The sequence below is a fragment of the Pelodiscus sinensis genome, chromosome 10 (genome assembly GCF_052426305.1).
Source record: "Pelodiscus sinensis isolate ZL-2025 chromosome 10, ASM5242630v1, whole genome shotgun sequence".
In the NCBI taxonomy this organism is placed as follows: Eukaryota; Metazoa; Chordata; order Testudines; family Trionychidae; genus Pelodiscus; species Pelodiscus sinensis.
The window spans coordinates 54046583-54071073 of record NC_143061.1 but is presented as its reverse complement, the minus strand read 5'-3'; the positions used below and the strand labels follow the sequence as shown (position 1 = coordinate 54071073).

Here is a 24491-nt window from a genome sequence, read left to right as displayed (position 1 = left end):
TTCCAGCGGATTGCCACTCAGCATCTAGTCTACATATGTTTCTCCCCCCACAGTAGAGGTGACAGATCCAGGGCTGGGACCTAGAGTGGGTGCTGCCAAAAAGACCAGGGGCTACATGAGGGAAAGTGAGAGCAACAGCTATAATACTCAGCCCTGCTGAAAATCAAACCTCATATTTCAGTTGATAGAAACGGATCTATGTGGATAACATTACACCACCAGGTTTGAAATATACCATCTGCGCTGCTGAACATCCCAAATCAGCGATGCAGCACGAGCATTTCAAATGAGAAACAACAGCTTGGAAAACACCTTTAGACCCAGACAGACAGAGAGAGAGAGAGAGAGAGAGAGAGAGAGAGAGAGAGAGAGTGGATGGGGATAGATAGATAGATAGATAGATAGATAGATAGATAGATAGATAGATAGATAGATAGATAGATAGATAGATAGATAGATAGATAGATAGATAGATAGATAGATAGAAGAGAGGCAGGGTGGTCTACTGGCTAGAACAATGGACACAGTGGATTGAGGTTCTGGTACATGCTGCTGGATGACCTTGGGCAAGTCACTGCCCCTTCTATGCCTCAGTTTCCCTGTTTGTAAAATGGAGATGCTGCCACTGATCTCCTTTGTAAAGCTTTATCTAGGGATCTATTTAGTCAGGGTATGTCTACACTACCCCGCTAGTTCGAACTAGCGGGGTAATGTATGCATACCGCACTTGCTAATGAAGCCCGGGATTTGAATTTCCCGGGCTTCATTAGCATAAGCGGGGAGCCGCCATTTTTAAATCCCCGCTGCTTCGAACCCCGTGTAGCGCGGCTACACGGGGCTCGAACTAGGTAGTTCGGACTAGGGTCCTATTCCGAACTACCGGTACTCCTCGTGAAACGAGGTGTACCGGTAGTTCGGAATAGGCACCCTAGTCCGAACTACCTAGTTCGAGCCCCGTGTAGCCGCGCTACACGGGGTTCGAAGCAGCGGGGATTTAAAAATGGCGGCTCCCCGCTTATGCTAATGAAGCCCGGGAAATTCAAATCCCGGGCTTCATTAGCAAGTGCGGTATGCATACATTACCCCGCTAGTTCGAACTAGCGGGGTAGTGTAGACATACCCTCACTTAGCAAGGCCAGAATTCTGATGCTTCAGCTTGGCTGATACAAGACGTGAGAACTGTCTCTCTGCAAAACAGACACCGTAGTCACCTGTTCCACTTCCCAGAAACAAGTGGAGGACAGAAATCACAACAAAAAATGCAAGCTGAGCTCAGCTAAAGGCTGGCTCTCCAGCTGCTGTGATATTTATTCTGTCCAGCAGAGGGCAGTGTTGTCACACATAGCTCTTCCATACAGGTGTGAGATCCTTAAGTCACTTTCCCAAGTATTCTATTTTAATACAACCTGTAGTGAAAAGCAAAAAGAAAAAGAACAAACAAAAAATAAAACAAAAACAAAAAATCCCAACACCCCACCCCCACCCCAACTGCTTGGTGTTTTTAATTTTGTTACCCTTTTGAACAAGTGCAAACAGAGAAAACTGAGCCCCTTTTCTGGGGTAAATGAGTCAGCTTTAAAGTCAGGGAGCGCTTTGCCATGGGCTTTAATGAAAATGGGATCCGATCCTAAATGCCCCAGATAAATCACAGTGGAAGCATCAGGCCATTCCGGCCATCACTCATGCATCCTCGGTTTGAATGGCTTTCGCAGAGAGACAGAAGAAGAAACAGGTGGAGCATATGGAGGATGAGATTCAAGAACTAAGGATGAAGCTGAAAGAGACCCATGCCCAGCTGGAAATTGAGAGAGAGGCTGAGACTCAGCTCAGGGTTCAGGTATGGACACCAAAAAAGTATTTCCAAGGGTCTGGGGGGAAACCGAGGTGGGAAGGGGGTTGGAGAACATTTATTTCACTTTGATTGGAAACAAAATGAAAATCTCAGCAAAAAGTTTCCAACATCAAGAAAAAGTTGAATTTCTTTTAAAATTGTTCACAGAAAATCTGCAATGAAAGACAAAACTGCTTGAGAGTCACCAAATTGTTGGTATATCCTAATAGTAACTGCCCTTAAAAACAAACTGTCATATAAAAGCAGGCCTAGGCTGCATTCAGAGAGACTTGCGGGGGTCATTATACAGGTATATACAGTCAGTGTCAAATCTCCAAGCCCTCCTGCTTGTGCTAGTCCTCCCTTGCTGCCAAATGACTTCTCTGCCCATGTAACTATGGCTACACTGGGGCTTTTGCTGCTATAAAAATGTCAAAAAGCCTCACTGACGTGTTGTGCCGGCTTTAGCCCCAGGCCAGCTCCACACGTGTCTCGTGGAGGGAAGGTATGTCTACTCAGTGATCACAGGGGGTGACTGAGTTCGGTTTCATCTAGCTAGCTTGGGTACCAGAACAGTGATGCTGAGACAGCATGAGCTGTACAAGCCCACTCAGAATTCTGGGTAATTCACACTTGCCTCATAAACAAACTAGGGAAACAGAACTTCTATACGGTGGGGACGTAATTGTTTGAGGACAATACCAAGCTGGGAGGAGTTGGAAGTGCTTTGGAGCACAGGATTATAATTCAAAATGATCACATAAGAATGGCCAGACTGGGTCAGACCAAAGATCCATCCAGCCGCAGTGTCCTGTCTGTCGACAGTGGCCAATGCCAGGTACCCCAGAGGGAGTGAACAGAACAGAGAATCCTCACACGATCTCTCTCCTATCGTCCATTTCCAGACACACAGAGGCTAGGGACACTATCCCTGCCCATCCTAGCTAATAGCCATTGATGGACGTAACCTCCATGAATTTATCTAGTTCTTTTTTAACCCTGTTACAGTCCTGGTCTTCACCACATCCTCTGGCAAGGAGAACTGTTTTGCGCAAATGGCGATCGGGCCTTTCTTGCGCAAAATCGGGGGCCACCTGGAAAATCGCGTCTAGAGTGGCCATGAATGCTTTTGCGCAAAGGCACTTGCCAATCTTGACGCGTTTTTGCGGAAATACTTTAAACGGAAAAACTTTTCTGTTAAAAGTATTTCCGCAAAATCATGCCAGTCTAGACGCAGCCACTGAGTGCTGGCCTTTAAGTTTATGTTTCCCTGGATTGATTGAAAGAGTGAAGCTTGTCGGGCACAGACTGCTTTGGTGCACTTCCAAGGGCTACATCCTGCATCAACCAGCTGCTCAACCAGCAACCAGCCCTGCATTTCAAGAGACCCCTCGCCCAGTCGCTGATCCAACAGAATGTCCATTCCCAGCACTGTATCCACAGCACCCTGTCTGCTGGAGCATTAACCCTTCTCGCGTTTGGACTTGAACCTTACTGCAGAAAAGCCCCCTGCAAACACACCTCCATGGCAAAGGGAGCGTTCCAACCCGGTAGGGTCAGGAGTGGTCCCCTGGCCTGCCCTCATCTAATTGGTTAATTAATTTAATTGTTTTTACTTCTCAACTAAGCACTATGCAGAAGCATTTTACTGCCATATCTCACACACAGATCAATACCTGGTCTGGATGCCCCTTTTGTGAACTTCATAGCCCTGCTGATAAACACATAGGCTATGTCTACACTGCACCCCTTTTCCGGAAAAGGGATGCAGATTAGCCAAGTCGGAATTGCAAATGCAGCGGGGATTTAAATTTTCCCCGTTCCATTTGTATGAACATGGCTGCCGCTTTTTTCCAGCTCGGGGCTTTGCCGGAAAAAAGCGCCATTCTAGACAGGGATCTTTCGGAAAATAAAGCCTTTTCTGAAAGGTCCCTTATTCCTCTTAAAATCAGGAATAAGGAACCTTTCAGAAAAGGGTTTATTTTCCGAAAGATCCCTGTCTAGAATGGCGCTTTTTTCCGGCAAAGCCCCGAGCCAGAAAAAAGCGGCAGCCATGTTCATGCAAATGCAGCGGGGAAAATTTAAATCCCCGCTGCATTTGCAATTCCGACTTGGCTAATCTGCATCCCTTTTCCGGAAAAGGGTGCCAGTGTAGACACAGCCAATAAGCGTACTTTCTATGCCAATATCTAAATCGTTGATGAAGATATTGAACAGAGCCGGTCCCAAAACAGACCCCTGCGGAACCCCACTTGTTATACCTTTCTGGCAGGATTGTGAACCATTAATAATTACTCTCTGAGTACAGTTATCCAGCCAGTTATACACCCACCTTATAGTAGCCCCATCTAAGTTGTATTTGCCTAGTTTATTGATAGGAATATCATGCGAGACCATATCAAATGCCTTACTAAAGTCTAAGTATACCACATCCACCGCTTCTCCCTTAGCCACAAGACTCGTTATCCTATCAAAGAAAGCTATCAGATTGGTTTGACATGATTTATTCTTTACAAATCCATGCTGGCTGTTCCCTATCACCTTGCCACCTTCCAAGTGTTTACAGAGGATTTCCTTAATTACTTGCTCCATTATCTTCCCTGGCACTGAAGTTAAACTAACTGGTCTGTAGTTTCCTGGGTTGTTCTTATTTCCCTTTTTATAAATGGGCACTATATACTTGTAGAAGCACTAGTATGGTTGTAGGTACACTGGCATAACTATGCCTGGTGCTCACTACGTCCTTGCGTGAATGGGGAGGCTCCTCTTTAGTGGTAATGCTAGTGTTAAACCAGTACAAAATTTGGGTCCAGATAGACCTAAGCTCGCAGACCAGCCAGCCTCTCTGAAGCGAGATTGTCAGGGCTCATTTCATGGAGAGAAGGTCCAGGGGGAAGGGGGTCTGAATCACTGGACGGAGTTTTCTTCTCAGCCCCCTGCATGGTGTTTGTGTTTCCTTGGCAGGAAGCAGAGAAAAGTCGCCAGAGAGAAGAGGAGGCAAGAAGGGAATTTGAGAGATGGAAAGAGGAGGAGAGGACAAAGTTCCAGCAGGAAATGGAGGGCCTGCGGCAGTTGTTCCTGTCAGAATTCAAGGAAATTGCCAGCAAGAACTCTGCCCTCGAAGGGGTGAGTGAAACGGGAGAGTCGCCGCTCCGCTGGGAAGGAGATGCTCGGCTTTCTTCCTGTGTGGGCCTCAGTTTGTCCCATTGCTTTCAGGCCAGTACAGAGCGCCAGAGGCTGGCTAGGGTGCTTTTCCTCACGGTCGCTCAGCGCAGCTCCCCTTTATCCCACTGGGGCAGGGGAACGAGGGCGTTGCACGAGGACATGTCAGTGAAACTAGGAAGCAAAGCACTGGACTTAAAATAGCGAGGGGAACCCAAACCAGTATCAAGGCAGGCTCGCTTGTGTCTAGTTCCGCTGCATCATGAAGGTGAGTCTCACCGAAAGGGAAACCATATTCGAAGGTCAAACACTCCCATCTGACAGGCAACGCGGCAATTTAACCAGTGAGTTACAGACCTCAGTGCTCGAGTGCCCTCCCCTTCGGGTGCCATAGCGAGCTGGTTCTGACACCGCTTCCAATCCCTCCTTCCGTCCTCTCCAGAAACTGAAGGAGCTGCAGGCCCAAAATCTGGCGGCGTCCAACCTTGGAGTCCTGCGGGACGACGACTCTGACGACAAGCAGCAGCGGGCGCTGACTCAGCGAGAGCTTCAGGGCATGAGGGAGAAGATGGACTTACAGGTGAGGAAGTACCTCCGGCGGCAGCTGCCTTTTTGGCTCTGCCTCGGTGGGAGCTTCTCCCATGATTGCGTAACACAGCGAGGGGAAGGGACAAGCCAGTGCATTGCATGGTTGACCATGCCCTCCGTTTTCAACAGTCATGGGCCAGCTGAAATATAGAACCTGCACTCTCCAGTCTCCTACCCTGTCTGCTAAATTAGGGGGCTGTTGACCATCCTCCCAGTGAGGGAAGCTGGAAACAGAGCCCCCAGTGACCATCACAATATATTTGACTACAGTTGTTTGACTGCACACGTGGCTCATTCTTTACAGCGTTCAACAGACCCAACCACCAAATGTATTGTCTAAAGACAAAGCAGCAGACTATGAAAAGGGGACCTGAAAGCCCTTTATCGACCTCCCCGGTAAACCTCATCCTACGAGGCATAACGGGGAGGTCGATAAAGGGCTTTCAGGTCGGTGCGGGAGCTTTCAGACTAGCGCACTGATCAGCTGTTTGTCGGCTCAGCCCGGCAGCCATTTACATTTAAATGAAGCCGCGATTATTTAAATATCAGCTTCATTTCCCTTTGCCGATCAGCCTAATCTACATGGCTCCATCGATGGAGCCATGTAGTTTAGACACACCCTAAGTGAGCAAGAATAAGCATAGTACAATTTAGCAACCTGAACCATGCACGTACATGGTGTCTGGGTGGGTGCGTGTGTAAAGAATGAGCTATATGCATTGGCATATAGGTGTAATGAGGAGTAACGTTAGTTTGAACCAAGGGGTTTGGTTCGAACTAACACGTCTCGGTGGGCGCTTTCACTTTCGGAACAGCTGTTGAGCGGAGTAACGCGCCAGCGCGATCGTGCTAATAAAGTGTGGGATATTTAAATCCATGCTTCATTAGCAATTTCGATCGCCTACATTTGCATCCCTAGTTCGAAGTAGGGCACAAGTGTAGACGTACCCTTAGGGAATGGAAACATTGGGGCTCTCACCTGTACCGGCCTTCACCACTGACACTTTGGATAACAGCAATCTCTTGTATTTGAGAGAGTTTCTCTGTGTCTGTCTGTTCAAAAACTCCTCCTATACTGGCGGTTCCCAACCTTTTCCACATGGGGACCCATTTTGACAATTCAGGAAGACTTAGTGACCCGAGGTAATTCAAAAATGGGGGGAGAAAGGAGGGCAGAGCCACCGGGGGAGACACTTGGCGACCCTTTTGAAATGTAATGGTGACCCATATTTGGGTCCCGACCCAGAGGTTGGGAAACCCTGTCCCAATCCGTAAGAGCTGGGACCACCAAATTCGGTACGCAGCTTCCTCTTTTCATAGCTTAAAGCAAGGTCTGGCTTTGGCTGTCCCAGGACAATGGGATGTGCCTGGAATGGGATTGCTTCTCCTAAAATGGAAAGGGAGGGCGTTGCTATATAATGACCATAGGGAGCAGCAGTGGGCCAGAGATAGGGACCGGGACGGCTATCCCCCATTGGAGCAGAAGTGGAGAAAGGGACAGCTACCTACTATGTATCTGAGAGAGTTTTTGTCTGTCTGTCTGTTCCCTAATGGGGGGGACATGCACCCCTCCTCCCAGATGTGCCTGCTGGAGCTGCAGCAGCCATGGAAAGATGGTTTTCACCCAGACCCAACCAGCTGTAGTGAGAGAGGGCTGGGGTTGTCCTCTCTCCCCAGGGTAGCCTGCAGACTGAACCCCTCCTCAGCCCCATCCCAGAGCAGTGATTCAAATGAAGAAAAACAATAATTGAGTGAAGGAACCGAGCCACGCCGGGTAAATCTTCTGGTGGTGAATAGTGACACACTCGTGGCAAACAGGGTGAGGAAGAGCTAACGGTGTTTTTGGATTCTCAGAAAACAGAGTGGAAGAGGAAGCTGAAGGAACTCCAGAAGGAGCACCAGGCGGAAAAGGAAGAGGTAAGTATTTGGCGGAAGTTAAAAGCAGTGACTCGGAGTTCTCTCTGGGCAGCACATCAGGCATACGTTCCTGAGGCACACAGTAACTTTCTTCATTTGGCTTTGCCATGTTATGTGGTGAAACTCCAAAGTATAACTGGGCTCAATAGAGAATCTGAGGAGTTCATGGAATGGCTAGTTCCATCCATGCCTAGTATGCGCCATAGGCCCCTAAAATCTCCCAGCTGGGAGTGGCTGAAAGGATGACTCACACACAAGGCCCCTGTTCTGTTCGCGCCTTCTGAATCATCTGCCACTGGCCCATCAGAAGACACAATGTTGGTCTAAATGGACCCTTGGTCAGACCCAGTGTGGCCATTCTTGTGTTCTTTCTCAATAGCAGCTCTCTCACAAAGTCACGTTAGGGATTTTTCAGTGCGGAGGTGCCGTAGGGTGGCCAAAAGCCCCTTCTTACAAAGGGACATCGCTTATTTTTTCATCTCTGGACCACAAGATTGGGAGTTGCCAAGTATTACAAAAAGCTGCAAGAAATAGCCCCGGTGCACGTAGGTGAGAACTTGATAATCATAATAAATAACAATAATAGCGGGGAGAGGAGGGTGGAGTAGGCGTACTACGAAAACCATTCCTGACGTTTGAAACACAGTGTTGGCACCCCTACAATATAAAAATACCCCACTTCGCAGAGCTGTTCAAGGACTCATTTGGGGAAACAAAAATGTAACTTGAAATGTAACAAGCCAATCTGACTCCATTTAAAGTCAACGGGAAGAGTCCCACGGTGCCCTCAGTTGTGACATTGGCTTTGTGAGGCATCCATGTGTGCTCCCAGAGGTGGAACAGGACCCTCCGCCGACCTTTCGCAGAGAACAACCACCAGCATCAGGCAGCAGCAGGCGGGGGTCGCTTTCCACTAGAGCCGCTGGGAAAACGGAATTTCCACGTCAGGAGAAAGTCCGGAACTTTGAAATGTGAAATGAAAGGGTGTATCTAGACTACAGGGTTTTGTCGACAAAAGTGGACTTTTGTCAATAAAACTATACCTGCGTCCACACTGCCTTTGAGTTACGTCGACATAACGTCGACAAAATTCAACAGTTTTGTCGACGTATGTAAACCTCATTCTACGAGGAATAACGCCTTTTGTTGACAGAGTTCTGTCGATAGAAGGCGTTATTGCATCTACACTGTCCTTTGCGTCCACACTGTTATTCGACAAAGTGGCTTGCTTTGTCGACAGAACTGGCTGTAGTCTAGACGCTCTTTGTCGACAGAGGCTTTGTCGACAGTATCTGTCGACAAAACTTCTGTCGACAAAACCCTGTAGTCTAGACATACCCAAAATGTTAATTTTAGGGTATGTCTAGACTACATGGTTCCGTCGACTGAGCCATGTAAACTAGTTTACCCGGCATAGGAAAAGAAGCGGGGATTTAAATAATCCCCCCTTCATTAAAATAAACATGGCTGCCACTCTGTGCCGACGATCAGCTGATCCAGCACAGCTCGATAGTCTAGACACAGATCGGTCGGCTGGGGAAGCGTTTGCCGACTGATCCCTAATGCCTACCCATCATGTCTAGGCTCATCATAATCACTTATTGTCTCTCTCAGCTAAAGAGTGAAAACGAGAGACTCCAGGCCTCCCTGTCGCAGGACCAACAGATCGCAGCTGACCGCTTCCAGCAGCAAATGGGGACGCTCGCTGCTCGGCTCAAAGAGCAGACCAAGGTTATCAGGTCGCAGGAGAAAACAGTAAGTGAGCTATGTTCGTATGGGCCTGTGAACACCGCCCAGCTCTCTGTCCTGCTCTAGAGGCTAATCCGCACCTAGTTTATGAGACTGCCACAGCCTTTGAGCTTTAGATTGGTCTCCAGCTGAGGCAGTAACCGTTGGGAACCAAACAGGCCCCTCTCCTCAAGAAGGACCATTCACCCAGCATATCTCCACTCTTGCACAAATGGCTGATGTGCAAGACAAGTGGAGGATTTTCATACACAACGGGGAAAATGTTGAGGGTTTGGGGTTTTTTCACTTAGTCTCAAAAATGCCTAGTTTTGCAGAAATGGACACTTATAAGGAGGCAAGAAGGTCTTTCAGGTTTCTCACTCTAACTGCTGCTTGTGCTTGAGCTAAGAATATAATGATGATACAATTAAGGAAGTTTGGCCCCGATTCAGCAACAGATCCTTGACTTTAAGCACCTGCTTAAATGTTTTAGTAACTTGGGATGGATTGAAGCAGGAGCTAAAACGATTTGTTGTATCAGGGACTCAGATCTGGGTGACACTTCAAAATTTAGGATGGCCTATGCTGCATTACTCTGGGGTGTCTTTTTTTTTCACATCCTTGAGCTCTATAATAAAGCCAACTTAATTCCTAGTACAGAGGAGGCTAAATTGATCAAAGAATTCTATTAACCTAGCTACCACTGCTGGGGAGATGGTTTAACTACATGGACGGGAAAACCTCTTCTGTAGATGTAGGGAGTGTCGACACTACAGTGCTACTGTGGCTTTATACTTCCCGGAGTGTGATCTACATCCCTCAAAACCACACACATGTGGGAATGAGCTGGCACGAGCCAGGAACAGAAAAATAATGCAGTCCCGTTTTGTGGCTTGCAGATTATTTTATTCTTTTCCAGACTTTTAAGACACAATTAGTAAAGCTTTTTCTTTTGCCTACTGGCAAGGCCTCCTTCTGGGAACCATCTGGGAAATCATTCCAGCAAACATGTCTCCCTCACATGTCTGATGAACTCAATTCCACTTTGGCCTGTCTCCAAATCATTTTGTGCACCCATTGAAATTGTGCCCAAATGGTGCAGACTCCAGGCCGAGATAAAAATGCTTCTAGACTTTGCAGACAAAAGACACTGGTCTTTGAGTGGTGGTAATGATAGATCATGTCTTTGCAGATCAAGATGCTGTCTGCAAGAAAAGCTGAAGGTAATGGTCCGTCTTTGGAGTTAACGAGAGTGAGAACAGATACGATTTCCATAGTGGTTAACACGTGGTCGACAGACTTTACCACATACTTGCTGGCTCAGGCAAGCAAGAAAGGAAAATGTCTCGTGAGCATCTCAAGTTTTTTGACCCTTGTGTCTAAGGGCGGGTGGATACCACTGCTTAAGTCGGTGTAACTTACACCCTTGGAGGTATGAGATAGACACTCTCCGAGAGCATTGTCCACACTGGTGCTGTGTCAGTGGGAGACGTGGGGTAATTACACTGACAGGAGGGTGCCCTACCATCGGCATATAGCATTTGTATTTGGTGGGCTACAATAGTGCAGATGCCCCGGCAGCAGTGTAGACTTTCCCCCAGGGATTCAGATATAAACCAGGGTCTGGTGAGAAAAGCGAGCACCCCTCCCAGATGACTCTTCATTCCAGAAAATCGGTTGCACGAGAATAAGGAATTGTTCCATCCCCGATTATCTCCTGGAGATCGCGGTTTCCCGCAGTCCCAGTGCCGAGGCAGAGCGAGGACTTCCCTGCCGGTGCTGTGGCTACTAAGCTGCAGAGAACCCCCAAGTGTCCGAGTTGTAGCATCCAAACTTGGCAGCAAAGGGATGTTGAAACTCTGCCAACTCTGTAAAGCCCGCTCCTGACTGGGCATGCCCTGGCTGGGGGACAGCTCTCACCCTGGGCCTGCACCACCTCCTGCCGACCATCACGCCAGCGCCATGGCTGTGGGTTGGCGAACGCGGCTGTCAACTCGGGTCAGAATTTTAGCATCACCCCTTCCGGAGTCCCAACCATCCCAGCTTCTAGGTCCCTGGTTTCCTTAAGAAAAACAAAAAGTAACCTTCCTCCGTCTTCTCTGGGCCTCCTTGCTGGGCCCAGCTACCTTTGGAAGGGACTTGTGCCCCTCGGGGAACCCCACCTCAGCCCCGTCTCTCGGTTGGATCCTCGACCTGTACTGCAGTTTTCCTGGGAACGCTTCCTACCTTGATGGTCTCCCAATCGGTTCTGAATGTAGTCAGGGTCGGTCGCTGCCTGGAGAGCTTTCCTCTCTGCCTGCTCGTGGCCCTGCAAGATCTCTCTCCCTGCAGTTCTGTCCCTCCAACCTTTCCCCCACCAGGCCCTCAGGGCACTTAACCCTGGCCCCTTTTATGTCATAATCAGCTAATTCCTCTTGCATGGGGCCCATCCTGTAATCAGGGCTGGCTCAGACCTACAGACACAGGCTCCCGGGTTCCAGTGCTGGACTCAAGCGCATGGGACAGACCTTCTGACCTCCTCACCTCTTGCAAGGCCCTAAGAGCCTGTGCAGAGCACTTATCTGTGGCATTACTAGCTGTGGAAGCCTCAGTTTTCACAGCGTTCCTCAGAGGGGCGAGTCTGCCTTTTCCGGGGAGGAGACTCTTCCCAGCGAGATAGGTAGCCAGTCGTACATAGGACTCTGCTGGCGTAACCCAGGTTTCTCTCTTCTGCAGTGACCCAGGAAGCACCCAAGGCACCAGATCTAGAGGAATCTTCTGACGAAGGTAACTATCCTAGAAGTGAAAGCCCTTCTTTCCTGGTGCCATTCTTGGGCTTTGGACATGGATCAGTGGGTGCAAAAATGAGGAATGACAGGACAAAACAGGCCTTGGGTGAGGTACTCTCTCCCTGGTATTCTCTCCACAAAATTGGTGAACAGGGAGCTACCAATCCATCCTCTCTAGAGAAGGGGATCTTCGGGAGGGACCACGCCTCTGGACCCAGACTCTCTGGTTCTGATTTCCTGTGGGGCGTTCGGTCCATCCAAACCCAGCCTTGTGATTTGGGGTTTAGACACGGACCTGGAGGACACCCTGGACAGGAAGCAGAGGCTCCTGGAAGCCCTGAAGAGGAATCCCAACCTGCTGAAGCAGTTCCGCCCCATCCTGGAGGAGACGTTGGAGGAGAAGCTGGAGAACATGGGTGTGAAGAAGGTGAGAGTTGTGAGAGGGGAAGTGGGTCTCTTCCCGCCTCGTCCCTTACACGCCTTCCATTGCTTTCTATGTGAGTTACCTCGCTGGGGCACAGTTGACGGGGGAGGAGCACTGCATGGATAGAAAGAGCAGCTCCAGTTTCTTAGAGTGACCTGGCTAAGGGGAGGCCCTCACAGAACGGGGTCCCATTGTAACGGGCTGTGTAGACAGTCCCTGCCCAGAGCCTGTCATCCAGTTTGTGTGTCCTCCCTTCCAGCTCCGGAGGGAGGATGGGCCTCTCTCAGGGATCCCCGGCAGAGCCAAAAGAAACAGGGCTCTGTGTTGCAGTGGGGCATTAAAGAGGGGAGCACCCCTTGTCCACCCCATTTCCTCTAGGGCAGGTGAGTGACCCCAGAGGGGACAGAGTCGACTCTCTGAGCTTGTTCCTAACCCCTCAGGGATAGGTGAGATTGCACTGAGAGGACTAGCTGCACCGTTGATACTGGGTCCCCGCTGTATGCTGAAGAACATCCTGGGCATAAGACCAGATCCAGCGCCCAGGCTGATGGACAGCTGGATGAGGCCCATCGTCCGGAGAAGGCCATGTTCTCTGTCAGAGATAACGGAGACCGGTTTCGCCCTCTGAGGCAGCGTCAGAATTAAACCGGGGTGATTGCCATGTTACCCACAATTCTCTCTGCTTTAGGCCACAAAGGGGATTCCACCTCAGTCCTACAAAAATCTGAGCTCCCTCATACGGACTCAGCAGCAGCAGAAGGCCAGGAAGTTTCCAAATCTCCTCAGCTTAAGGGACAAGCTCGTCCGAGAGGTCACCTGGAAAGTCAAGGAGCGCCAGAAGGATGAAGGCGTGTTCCCACCGCAGCTTTCGGTAGTGCCAGGTAACGGGCTGCGATGCTCTCCTTGAACCCTGTCCGCGCCACAATCCCAGCGTGGAGCTGTTGTCTCAAGACATCATGTCTGGGACCCCTTGTGCACCCCCAAGGAAAACTGGGCAAGAGAGATATTGTGTTCAGCCCCCCCACTACAGAAAGGATGTGGACGCATTGTAGAGGGTCCAGCGGAGGCACCCAAAATGATGAGGGGGCTGGAGCACATGACCTACGAGGAGAGGCTGAGGGAGTTGGGTCTGTTTAGTCTGCAGAAGCGAAGAGTGAGGGGGGATTTGAGAGCAGCCTTCAACTTCCTGAAGGGAGGTTCCAAAGAGGATGGGGAGAGGCTGTTCTCAGTGGTGGCAGGTGGCAGAACAAGGAGCAATGGTCTCAAGTTGCAGTGGGGGAGGTCTAGGTTGGAGATTCAGAAAAACTCTTTCCCTAGGAGGATGGTGAAGCACTGGGATGGGTTACCTAGGGAGCTGGTGGAATCTCCATCCCTAGAGGTGTGTAAGTCCCAACTTGACAAGCCCTGGCTGGGATGATGGAGTTGAGGTTGGTCCTGCTTTGGGCAGGGGGCTGGACTCCATGACTCCTAAGGTCTCTGCCAGCCCTGGGATTCTATGATTCAAAGCCTGGGGATTCTCAGCAGCCATCTTGTACCTCTGCTTGCTTTTCCTAAGCCAGTCCCGTTTGCCAGGCTGGCTTAGTGCGTTGTCAATCCGTGCTGCTAGACACTTGCGTGGGCCAGGCCGCTCGCCGATCCTTCACTCCTTGACTCTCAGTGTCCCTTCTTCCTTTCCAGCTAAAGGTCAGAGGAGCCCCACGTCGCCTCGCCGGGTCACCTCTGCCAAGCCCCAAGTGCTGCAAGTGGAGTTACAGCCCTATGCGGAGGAGACGCCCAGGCCAGCTCCTCGGAGCAAAGCCAGCCTCTCCCACAGCCTACCAGAGCTGCCCCGAGGAACCCCACAAACCAAAGCCAGAAGCCCACACCGGGCCGCCAGCCAGCAGCCGAGGTGAGGCCGTTGACACCACTTGTCTTCGCCGTAGACATTGCTCTCATGCCTTCCACTTGGTGCTCTCTGGGGCCCGCGGCCTGGCAGAGCGTAGACACCCCTAGTCTATGACACACGCTCCGCCCACACGCTGACAAAAATAGGAACATTTTGGTTCCAGTCTGACCGTTATGCTTTTCAAATGTTATGCTGCATAAGGCCCCCCTCATGCATTTCACTTTGAACTGCACAATCTAGAACTTTCCGTTCCATGAGCGTCGCGCCAGGGCGTTCTGACCTGATCCGAAGCCTTTGTTTCAGGCTCTCTCCTGTCCCGGGAGTTTCACCCCCACTTTCTGAGAATATTTCCGTTTTGAGAAAAGTATCGTTCTTTAAGCAACAGTGTCTCGATGACAAATGTCCACATAGGCCCTAAGGACAAGAATGGAGAGGCCCTGCTGTGTGGGTAGAAAGAAGGGCTCACCTGGGCGAGGATAAGAGATGACAGAGGAGAGATCTGGGGCAGCGGCGTTGGGTGGGGTTGTGGAAGGAAGAAGCCAATGGAGGGGTTTGAAGACGGGCTGGAAGTAGGCCAAGCAATGGGCAAGGGACTTGAGTTTTTGTGGCAGCATTTTGCCCCGAGGGGGATGGACTGGCAGTCCGAGATTCCTGCTCTGCCCGTTGGTGGGGAACTAGCTAGGTCTCTTCACCAATAGCTCCAGATACCCTCTGCCAAGAATCCTCCACTTCCTCCGCATCTGACTGTTCCTTCTCCCATCTTTTCAATCGCAGCACCCCGCCGTTCAGTTCTGAGGAGGACTCTGAGGGGCACCGTGCCGGCTTCACCCCAGTGAAACCCAAGTATCCCACCCCCCTGAGGCAAGCGCCCACCGCTTCCAGCCGGATCCCGAATGACAATACCATGTCCGACTGGTCTGACCTGGAGTCCTCCGAGGGAAAAGCCAGCCCGCCTCTAGGAACCACTCCGAAAGGTGAAGCATGGATCATTTTCCTCTCCGGGAAGGCAGCTATGGTACTAGAAACAGAAATCGCCATTGTAGTCCGGGCCCTGAGGAAAGGGGGGTTTGTCTACACTACCCTCCTAATTCGAACTAGGAGGGTAATGTAGGCATACCGCACTTGCAAATGAAGCCCGGGATTTGAATTTCCCGGGCTTCATTTGCATGAAGCCGGCCGGCGCCATTTTTAAATGCCGGCAGTTCGAACCCCGTGCCGTGCAGCTACACGCGGCACGGAGTAGCTAGTCCGGATTAGGCTTCCTAGGAGTACAGCTAGTTCGGATTAGGAAGCCTAATCCGAACTAGCTACTCCGTGCCGCATGTAGCCGTGCGGCACGGGGTTCGGACTGCCGGCATTTAAAAATGGCGCCGGCCGGCTTCATGCAAATGAAGCCCGGGAAATTCAAATCCCGGGCTTCATTTGCAAGTGCGGTATGCCTACATTACCCTCCTAGTTTGAATTAGGAGGGTAGTGTAGACATACCCAGGGAGATTTGCATGCACGTCAGTTGCCATCTTTGACAGCTCCTCTCAACCAAAGAGCCAGCTGAGTGTTCCCATCTGTTCAGCCTGTTCTCCGTCTAGGAGGAAACTGTGAAGCAGGATCACCGACCGGAGGAGTAAAGGGGGAAGCTGCTGGGGGGGCCCAGAAATATAAAGGGGTCTGGGGCTTCTGGCTACCACTTGGCGTTTTTAATGGACACTAGTGTTTGCTCAGTGTGCTGTCTTTTTCCAACATGCTTTTGGGGAACCAATATCAGGTTTGCTGCTGAGGCTGATATGGGGAGAGGGGTTTAAGCAAGATAGAAACTGACTATTCCGGGAAACAGTGAAACAAACCTTATGCAAATGGCTGTCAAACGCCCCACAGAAAGAACCACTGATTTTAGCTTGCTCCCTGAGAAGCCTTAGGTGCCCGAGTAGATTCCAGTTCCCAGAGGGGAATAAATCCAGGACTTTCTTTAACCCCACCAAGCTGGCTTCTACTGCTTGAGCTAAAAGACGTCCGTTTACATGGCCCCTTTCATCACTACCTCTGCCCCAGTCTTTGGCAAGCGTGTTACGTGGGGACCATATTTGCAGTCCCAAATCTTGACGCCATCCCTTTGAACGACACTCCTCTTGCACATTATTTGCAAAGGTGTGTGCCCTGGAGGTGTTTTACCAGCACCCTTGTAAAGGCGGGTGTGCATGCTCCCCAAGAGTTTACTGCAGGATGTAAATATCACACTCAAGGTGAACCGCAGGCCGGGCTAGGCTGTTGATCTCACCTATCTTCCCCACAGTAAAAGTCAGAGACTTGTCTCCACCGGAGTCTTCCAGCAGGGTAGCGAGTGTGGTATCCCACTGTAAAAACAGTGGGGTTTTGGCAGTAAAAACGATAGAATTTTGACTATGGAGTTGGGTAGAGGGGGAGCCAAAATTACAAGCACTTTTATCCTGGAACAGGCATTCGAGGCATGACAAGACTATGCCTTACACGCACGTGTTGAGTTACCTGGCACCCGATGAGCTGGAAGTTACTAGACAAGCGCTAACCCATTAGAGCTGCCGGCCAAGGGTGGTGGTGGATTGTCCCTCGCTGACAAGTGTCAACACCAGATGGGTTGTGTTTCTGAAAGCTCTGATCTGGAAATTACTTTGGGGAGTTCTCTGGTGAGATCAGCCTGGAGGGTCCCAGCGGTCCTTTCCGGCGTGCTATGCCCGGAAACGACCTGCGGGCTCCACCCCCCAAGAGGCCAGAACTTTGCCCCGACATTTCAATCAGCGATGGACCGTGAGCTGCGGCAGCAAAGCGTAGCAGGAGCTGTAGCAATTTCAGATTGAGGTGCATGGGGGCAGTCATCGGCAGCTGGTTGTATTTGCCCTATGGGGGAGCGGAGGCTGGAAGTTGGAAGACGGTTTCTAACCAGTCTGGGAGGCACGGGCATGGGGGGTGGAGGGCTCTATCCGCCCTGTGGTCTGGAAGGAAATCCGTTCCCACCCACGCTGGGTCCTGGGGAGCAGCTCAGCGATGCAGCGACATTGAGCGTGTGATGGCAGGGCCCCGCATTCCCCTCCTACCGAGCTGTGCTCTCCGCAGGGACGCTGGTGTCGGCCATGGCTAGAAACCTGGAGCGCACGCTGAGCATGCCCGGGAGGAAGCCTGTCGGCGGGTTCAAACTCCTCCCCGCGCCGCCCTCCGACTCGCCCCACGCCAGCCACTCAGCCAAGCAACTGCAGGTATCGTGCCTTTTGGAGAAAGCGGCGACCCGGAAGTGGGGGGTAGCTACAGGTGGGCCAGGTCCACAGCCTGGCCGTGTTGCTGGTGCAGTGCCCTCCTGCCCCAGTCTCCGGCCCCAGCGCCAGCCCCGTGGGAGGGTGCCTCCTGGTGGAACGTCTGGAAAGGCCAACACGGGCTGGAAATTGGGGCAGCAGCGTATGGCCCAGGTAGGAGGGCACTGTGGCTGCTGAGCAGTAAGGGAGGTTGGGGGGAGGCAGGACGCTCATTCTTCCTGCCCCCACTTGCCAAGGCCACGGATCCCACTGCACCCCTTCCCCTTCCTGCCCTTCTCCCCGGGGCGCCGGATCCCTCCTGCCCCACTCCTCAGGGCGCCGGATCCTTCCTGCCCCACTCCTCGGGGTGCCAGATCCTTCCTGCCCCACTCCTCAGGGCTCCAGATCCCTTCTGCCTGTCTCCCCAGGGCTCCAGATCCCTTCTCCCCGGGGCGCCGGATCCCTCCTGCCCCACTCCTCAGGGCGCCGGATCCCTCCTGCCTTTGTCCCCAGGGCGCCGGATCCCTCCTGCCCCACTCCTCAGGGCGCCGGATCCCTCCTGCCCTTCTCCCCAGGGCTCCGGATCCTTCCTGCCCTTCTCCCCAGGGCTCCAGATCCCTTCTCCCCGGGGCACGGGATCCCTCCTGCCCCACTCCTCAGGGCACCGGATTCCTCCTGCCCCACTCCTCAGGGCGCCGGATCCTTCCTTCCCCACTCCTCAGGGCGCCGGATCCCTCCTGCCCCTCTCCCCAGGGCGCCGGATCCTTCCTTCCCCACTCCTCAGGGCGCCGGATCCCTCCTGCCCCTCTCCCCAGGGCGCCGGATCCCTCCTGCCCCACTCCTCAGGGCGCCGGATCCCTCCTGCCCCACTCCTCAGGGCACCGGATCCCTCCTGCCCCACTCCTCAGGGTGCCAGATCCTTCCTGCCCCACTCCTCAGGGCACCGGATCCCTCCTGCCCCACTCCTCAGGGCGCCGGATCCTTCCTGCCCCACTCCTCAGGGCGCCGGATCCTTCCTGCCCCACTCCTCAGGGCGCCGGATCCCTCCTGCCCCACTCCTCAGGGCGCCGGATCCTTCCTGCCCCACTCCTCAGGGCGCCGGATCCTTCCTGCCCCACTCCTCAGGGCGCCGGATCCCTCCTGCCCCACTCCTCAGGGCACCGGATCCTTCCTGCCCCACTCCTCAGGGCGCTGGATCCCTCCTGCCCCAGTCCTCAGGGCGCCGGATCCCTTCTGCCCTTCTCCCCATAGAAATTCTGTCCCTTGACACGCCTCACGCAGCTCTGCCCACTCCCTCTCCCAGGCCTGGGAAACAAGGCCTGCAGGCCATCCTGAAGTAGGCCCCCTAGCTCAGCCCCCCGGAGATGGGCTCGGTGTGGGACTCCCGGGGGGACTCTGGGCCTCTGTTAGGCAAGAAATCGGACCAGCGGTCCAGGCAGGCCCATGGCTACATGCCAGCGATGCTGAGGGACCTCGGCCTTCATGCTCCATGACACGCATTTGACCCTCTCCGTGGTTCTGCCGATGGGCAGCGCCGCGACCTAGGAGCTGCTACCACACCAGCCAGGAGCTGGAGGGAGCATTAATAAACCCAGCCGGGGCCCTGAACGCCAGGGATGGTCTGTCCCCCGCTCCACAGGCCCCAGGCCAGCCTGGGTCACTGTCAGCAGCGACCGTGCCGATGCCAGCTCATTCGGTCTCTTCCCGTTCCCCGTGCAGATCGCGGAGGACAGCGACGTGGCGAGCTCCTCGCTGGAGGAGATCACCCAGCTGCTGGAGCCCGGGCGCCAGACGAAGCAGCCGCCGGGCGTGAGGCGCAGCGGGGACTCGGCCGGGTCGCAGGGCACCAGTGTCTGGAGCTCCGGCAGCACGAGGGCTGGCGTCTGGTGAGGCGCTTGATGGCCCCTTCGCCGGACCCGGCAGAGTGCTGGGATTTCAGGGGCCAGCCGCCACGCCGACAGCTCCTGCCACTCGCGGGAGGATCAGGCACCGGGCTCCAGTGCAGGAACAAGCCACTGGCGTAGCGTGAGCCGAAGGGCCCCCAGCACTTGCTGGCCAGGATGCATTCGTGCGACGGCTGCCCAGTCGCACTCCCCCCCAGCGCGCGGGCCGGTGTGTCCTGGGGGAGTGGCAGGCTCGTCGGCCCGCACCCCTGTGTGCGCGTGGAGGGCGCGTTCTGCCGGCGAGGAGAGCAGGGGGAGGGGATGGGTCAGCGTTCGGGGCATGCGGGGCTCTGACCAGTCTGGAGCATGGAGGCCACTGAGGCACCAAAGCGCCTCCTCAGCTGGGGTGGGGGGGCTGAAGCAGTGCCCGACTCCTCCCACCCCACAGGGGACCCCCCGCAGGCAGCTCACTGTGCTGGGTGTCGCAGGATCGGGCCCCGAGGGAGCCCGATGGGGCTGCAGAACTCCAGGCGTGCAGCGGGGATGTTTCTCGTGCCGAGGGCCCCTTCCATGTAGCAACCGAGCCAGCTGCCATGGGAGGGATGGAGAGGCCTTTGGGATGCCCCCCAGCCCTGCACAGGCCCCAGCTTCCCCACTGCCTGCACGGAGCCCCCCACGAGGGGTCCTAGAGGCAGCTGCTGCCTGTGAGGCCCCATCAGGCCGGTTCCATGGAGGGGAGGGGTTGAGGCCACCCACCAGGGCCACAGATGGGTGCCTGGCCCTCCCTCCCTGTGGGACGCAGCCTGTTCTGTGGGGGACCCCCCCCCACTAGAGACTCCTTCCTAGGGGAGCCTCCATGGGTTTCCACCCCTCCCCTGCCTCATCTGGGGCTGTGCCCTCAGAGCCAGAATCGGGCTTGATTTCACAGCCAGGGAGCAGAAGATCAAATCCACGGAACATGACTGGTGACCCCTCGGCTGCAGGCACAGGCCCTCAGCGTCGGCCTCTCCCAGGCGTGCCAGCGCCGAGGAGCCGGGTCCCAGCGCAGAGGGTGGCAGTGTCCAGGAATGCTGGGAATTCTCTGAGGGCTGATGTCCAGAAGCGCCCACTGGATGGCGCCAGAGCCCCAGAAACAGGCAGGGCGGCAGGTGGCAGGCGGCCGAGCACATGACAGAAAGCAGCAGAGCTGCGTCAGGTCCACACGCCAGGCCCGGCTCCCGGCCGGCTTCCACCTTGGCCCGTCTCTCACACCCAGCCGCCTGAACTGTTGCCTGGGAGAACGGCAGCCACATATCCCTCCATTCGCTGAAGGGCCTGGGAAGTGCACAGGAAACCAGGAAGTGCGGTGGGGACCGAGAAGGCCCAAAGGTCAGCAGGGCCTCTGGACTCCTCGCTGCCCCAGAGGGATACAGCCCCCGGCCAGCAGGGCCTCTGGACTCCTCGCTGCCCCAGAGGGATACAGCCGCCGGCCAGCAGGGCCTCTGGACTCCTCGCTGCCCCAGAGGGATACAGCCCCCAGCCAGCAGGGCCTCTGGACTCCTCGCTGCCCCAGAGGGATACAGCCGCCGGCCAGCAGGGCCTCTGGACTCCTCGCTGCCCCAGAGGGATACAGCCGCCGGCCAGCAGGGCCTCTGGACTCCTCGCTGCCCCAGAGGGATACAGCAACCGGCCAGCAGGGCCTCTGGACTCCTCGCTGCCCCAGAGGGATACAGCCGCCGGCCAGCAGGGCCTCTGGACTCCTTGCTGCCCCAGAGGGATACAGCCCCCGGCCAGCAGGGCCTCTGGACTCCTCGCTGCCCCAGAGGGATACAGCCGCCGGCCAGCAGGGCCTCTGGACTCCTCGGTGCCCCAGAGGGATACAGCCGCCGGCCAGCAGGGCCTCTGGACTCCTCGCTGCCCCAGAGGGATACAGCCCCCGGCCAGCAGGGCCTCTGGACTCCTCGCTGCCCCAGAGGGATACAGCCACCGGCCAGCAGGGCCTCTGGACTCCTTGCTGCCCCAGAGGGATACAGCCACCAGCCAGCAGGGCCTCTGGACTCCTCGCTGCCCCACAGGGATACAGCCACCGGCCAGCAGGGCCTCTGGACTCCTCGCTGCCCCAGAGGGATACAGCCACCGGCCAGCAGGGCCTCTGGACTCCTCGCTGCCCCACAGGGATACAGCCACCGGCCAGCAGGGCCTCTGGACTCCTCGCTGCCCCAGAGGGATACAGCCGCCGGCCAGCAGGGCCTCTGGACTCCTCGCTGCCCCACAGGGATACAGCTGCCGGCCAGCAGGGCGTCTGGACTCCTCACTGCCCCAGAGGGATACAGCCCCCGGCCAGCAGGGCCTCTGGACTCCTCGCTGCCCCAGAGGGATACAGCTGCCGGCCAGCAGGGCCGGTGAGGCTGGACTGAAGGGCTGTCTGCAAGGTGGCTTGTGGCTGTGCCTTGCTCAGGAGCACAAAGGAGAAGGATGCGAACGCTTTCCTAGCGGCCCGCTTTGCAGGGACCTTCCCGGTCTGGGGCCACTCCCGGATGTCAGTAGTCAGGAAAGGCTCACGCAGAGCAGCTCCATGTCACCCCAAAAGGGGCAGGGGAGCCCAATTGCGCAGCCCCAGACTTGTGAGGCAGAATTGTGCCTTAATGACACATCTGACCCCGCGTGTGTAACACCCCAAGGGGGTTCCAGAGGAGATGGAGAGAGGCTGAGGGATCGGGGCTTATTTAGTCTGCAGAAGAGAAGAATGAGGGGGGATTTTAGAGCAGCCTTCAACTTCCTGAGAGAGGCTGGTCTCAGTGGTGACAGATGGCAGAACGAGGAGCAATGGGCTCAAGTTACAGTGGGGGAGGTCTAGGTTGGATATTAGGAAAAACTATTTCCCTAGGAGTGTGTCTATACAACAGGGTTTTTTCAAAAAACCTGTACCTGCGTCTACACTACCGCCACGTTCTGTCGACAGTAAATCGAAAGAACGCAGAGTTTTTGTCGACGGCGGTAACCCTCATTCTACAAGGAATAACAACTTTTTTCGAAAGTCATCTTCGAAAAAAGGCGCTATTGCATGACAGGGCTTTTTCGAAAGAGAGTGGCTAGAGCGAGCCGCTTTTTCGAAAAATCTTCTTGTTGTCTAGACGCTCTTTTTCGAAAGAGGCTTTCAGTCTAGACGTAGCCTAGGCGGGTGGGGAAGCGCTGGGCTGGGTTCCCTAGGGCGGGAGGGCGTGGAGTCTCCATCCTTAGATGTGTAGAAGTCCCGGCTTGACAAAGCCCTGGCTGGGATGATCGAGTTGGGGTAGGTCCTGCCTTGCGCAGGGGGTTGGATTCAGTGACCTCCTGAGCTCTCTTCCAGCCCTAGGATTCTAACTGTGGACTAAAATGGCCGAGTACGGCACAACGATCGTTATACAAGTAAAGAATACAACAGCCTTCCAACATACTACCTCCCGCTCACTTGATGCTTTTCCTGGTACTTTTATGAGGCTGTGATCTACTTCCGCAGACTCCAATGGGGATTAACAAGGTTGCATTGCATTTGCTCTAGCACTCTCCTTTCTACTCTGGTTATTTTTTCATCTTTGTACTTTTGTAAATTTGTAAAATGAACAGGAGAAAAAAAATCACAGGAACAGTTGCACAAACTCCCCCCACCCCCCCACACACACTTTTTTCCCAGTCAAATATAGAGCTACATAGAATTTTTACATGTTCATAATTTTTTTTAAGAGAAAAAAGGTCAAATTGAAGGCCAAAATGCATTATATTTCCCCCCTTTTTCAACCAGCTTTATTTCTAATGCCTCTGTCTTTAGGCAAGAAATATTTTACACTGACATTTTACATGGCTGGTCTCATCATCTGTGGAATGCAAGAGTCTGAGTTTAGGAGAATTCAAATAGAAATTCACTCCAAAATGCTGTTTTCGAGCTTTTATAAAATATCAAGCACACCTGCTCACCGGCAGTCTCAAAACTCTTAAGAAATTCCACGTAGCTCTCAAAACAAGCGCAAACAAACCCTGTTTGAAAACACAGATGCATGGCCCACCCATGCCCATAACTAATTTATGTTCCCCGGTTAAGGGAGAATTATGATTTATTTGTATTAATTATTTATTATGGCTACAGTGTCCTACCTAAATCTGATTCTCTACAATTACTTTAAACAGACATTATCCTTCTTTCTGGAAGATAAATCAGGCTATTTTGAATACTTCCTTCAATAAAACGTGTGTTTCAGCGATGGGATTTGCTTTTAAATCATTCCTTCCGGAGGCGGTGTCTGAGGACATAAAATGAAGGAGTCCCACCAAACATGCTGTGAAATAGCAAATGAGTTTACATTGTCACAGGTCCAGGGTATTAGCCGGAATGCACAGGTTGCACCTCTATAAATTGGAACTCTCTGGTAAAGCACAATCTGTGGTCCGGAAGGACCATGGATGTTCCAGGATCAGAGTCCCAGCAGGCTACAGAGGGGGGAAACCTGGTGGGGTAGTAGGGCAGGAAAGGGTCAGCAGCAGGGAGACCAGAAATGACTTCCCTTGGCCCGGGAAAAATCCATTTGGGAACAGTCAGGTCCCCAGGGTGCCGGACCAGAGAGGTCCCACCTGTACCCGAAGCTGCAATCGATACACATAGGCTAAGAAAGTCAACTCCAGTTTCCAGTGTATGGGCCAAAGGCTGTCATTCCCCAGCTGGCGCTCCCATTGTATTTCTGGTAGCTCCACCTGACCACCGTGTGCTAGGTGCTGTACAAACACGAAATAAGGGACGGACCCTCCCCTTAGATCTTCTACTCCAAAGAACCGGGACCCAGGCACACAGAGTGAAGGGACTCACGCAGCACGGAACTGGAGGAGCTCAGCTCGCTTCCTGCTGCCTTGGTCATTGGACCACACGGGCTCTCGCCCCTGGAGAGGCCGCCCGCAATCCTGCCAGCATGGACTCCCACTGCCACTCTCCCCCACGCCATGGCACTCGGGATGGTGTCGGGGCGGCCCGCGCTCTGCAGGAGGCCAGGAGAGAGGATCACAGTGGTCTCTTCTGGCCTTGGAGGGCTCTCGTGGAGAGG

The 24491-nt window shown here is 53.7% G+C and overlaps 1 protein-coding gene across 2 annotated transcripts in view; it reads left to right on the top strand.

Moving 5' to 3' along the window:
• The window catches only part of DZIP1L (DAZ interacting zinc finger protein 1 like), a 35515-nt gene extending 11855 nt beyond the window's left edge, over positions 1-23660 (top strand). For both annotated transcript variants that reach the window (XM_089780910.1, XM_089780911.1), the window contains 13 exons: positions 1713-1837; positions 4796-4957; positions 5436-5573; positions 7436-7498; positions 9113-9253; positions 10419-10449; positions 11942-11992; positions 12282-12421; positions 13107-13299; positions 14096-14306; positions 15078-15277; positions 17388-17527; positions 19280-23660. In XM_089780910.1, the coding sequence (XP_089637036.1) occupies positions 1713-1837; positions 4796-4957; positions 5436-5573; positions 7436-7498; positions 9113-9253; positions 10419-10449; positions 11942-11992; positions 12282-12421; positions 13107-13299; positions 14096-14306; positions 15078-15277; positions 17388-17527; positions 19280-19450 (1766 nt within the window). In that variant the 3' untranslated portion in view covers positions 19451-23660. The remainder of the gene's footprint in view (positions 1-1712; positions 1838-4795; positions 4958-5435; positions 5574-7435; positions 7499-9112; positions 9254-10418; positions 10450-11941; positions 11993-12281; positions 12422-13106; positions 13300-14095; positions 14307-15077; positions 15278-17387; positions 17528-19279) is intronic.
• Positions 23661-24491: the final 831 nt, after the last annotated feature.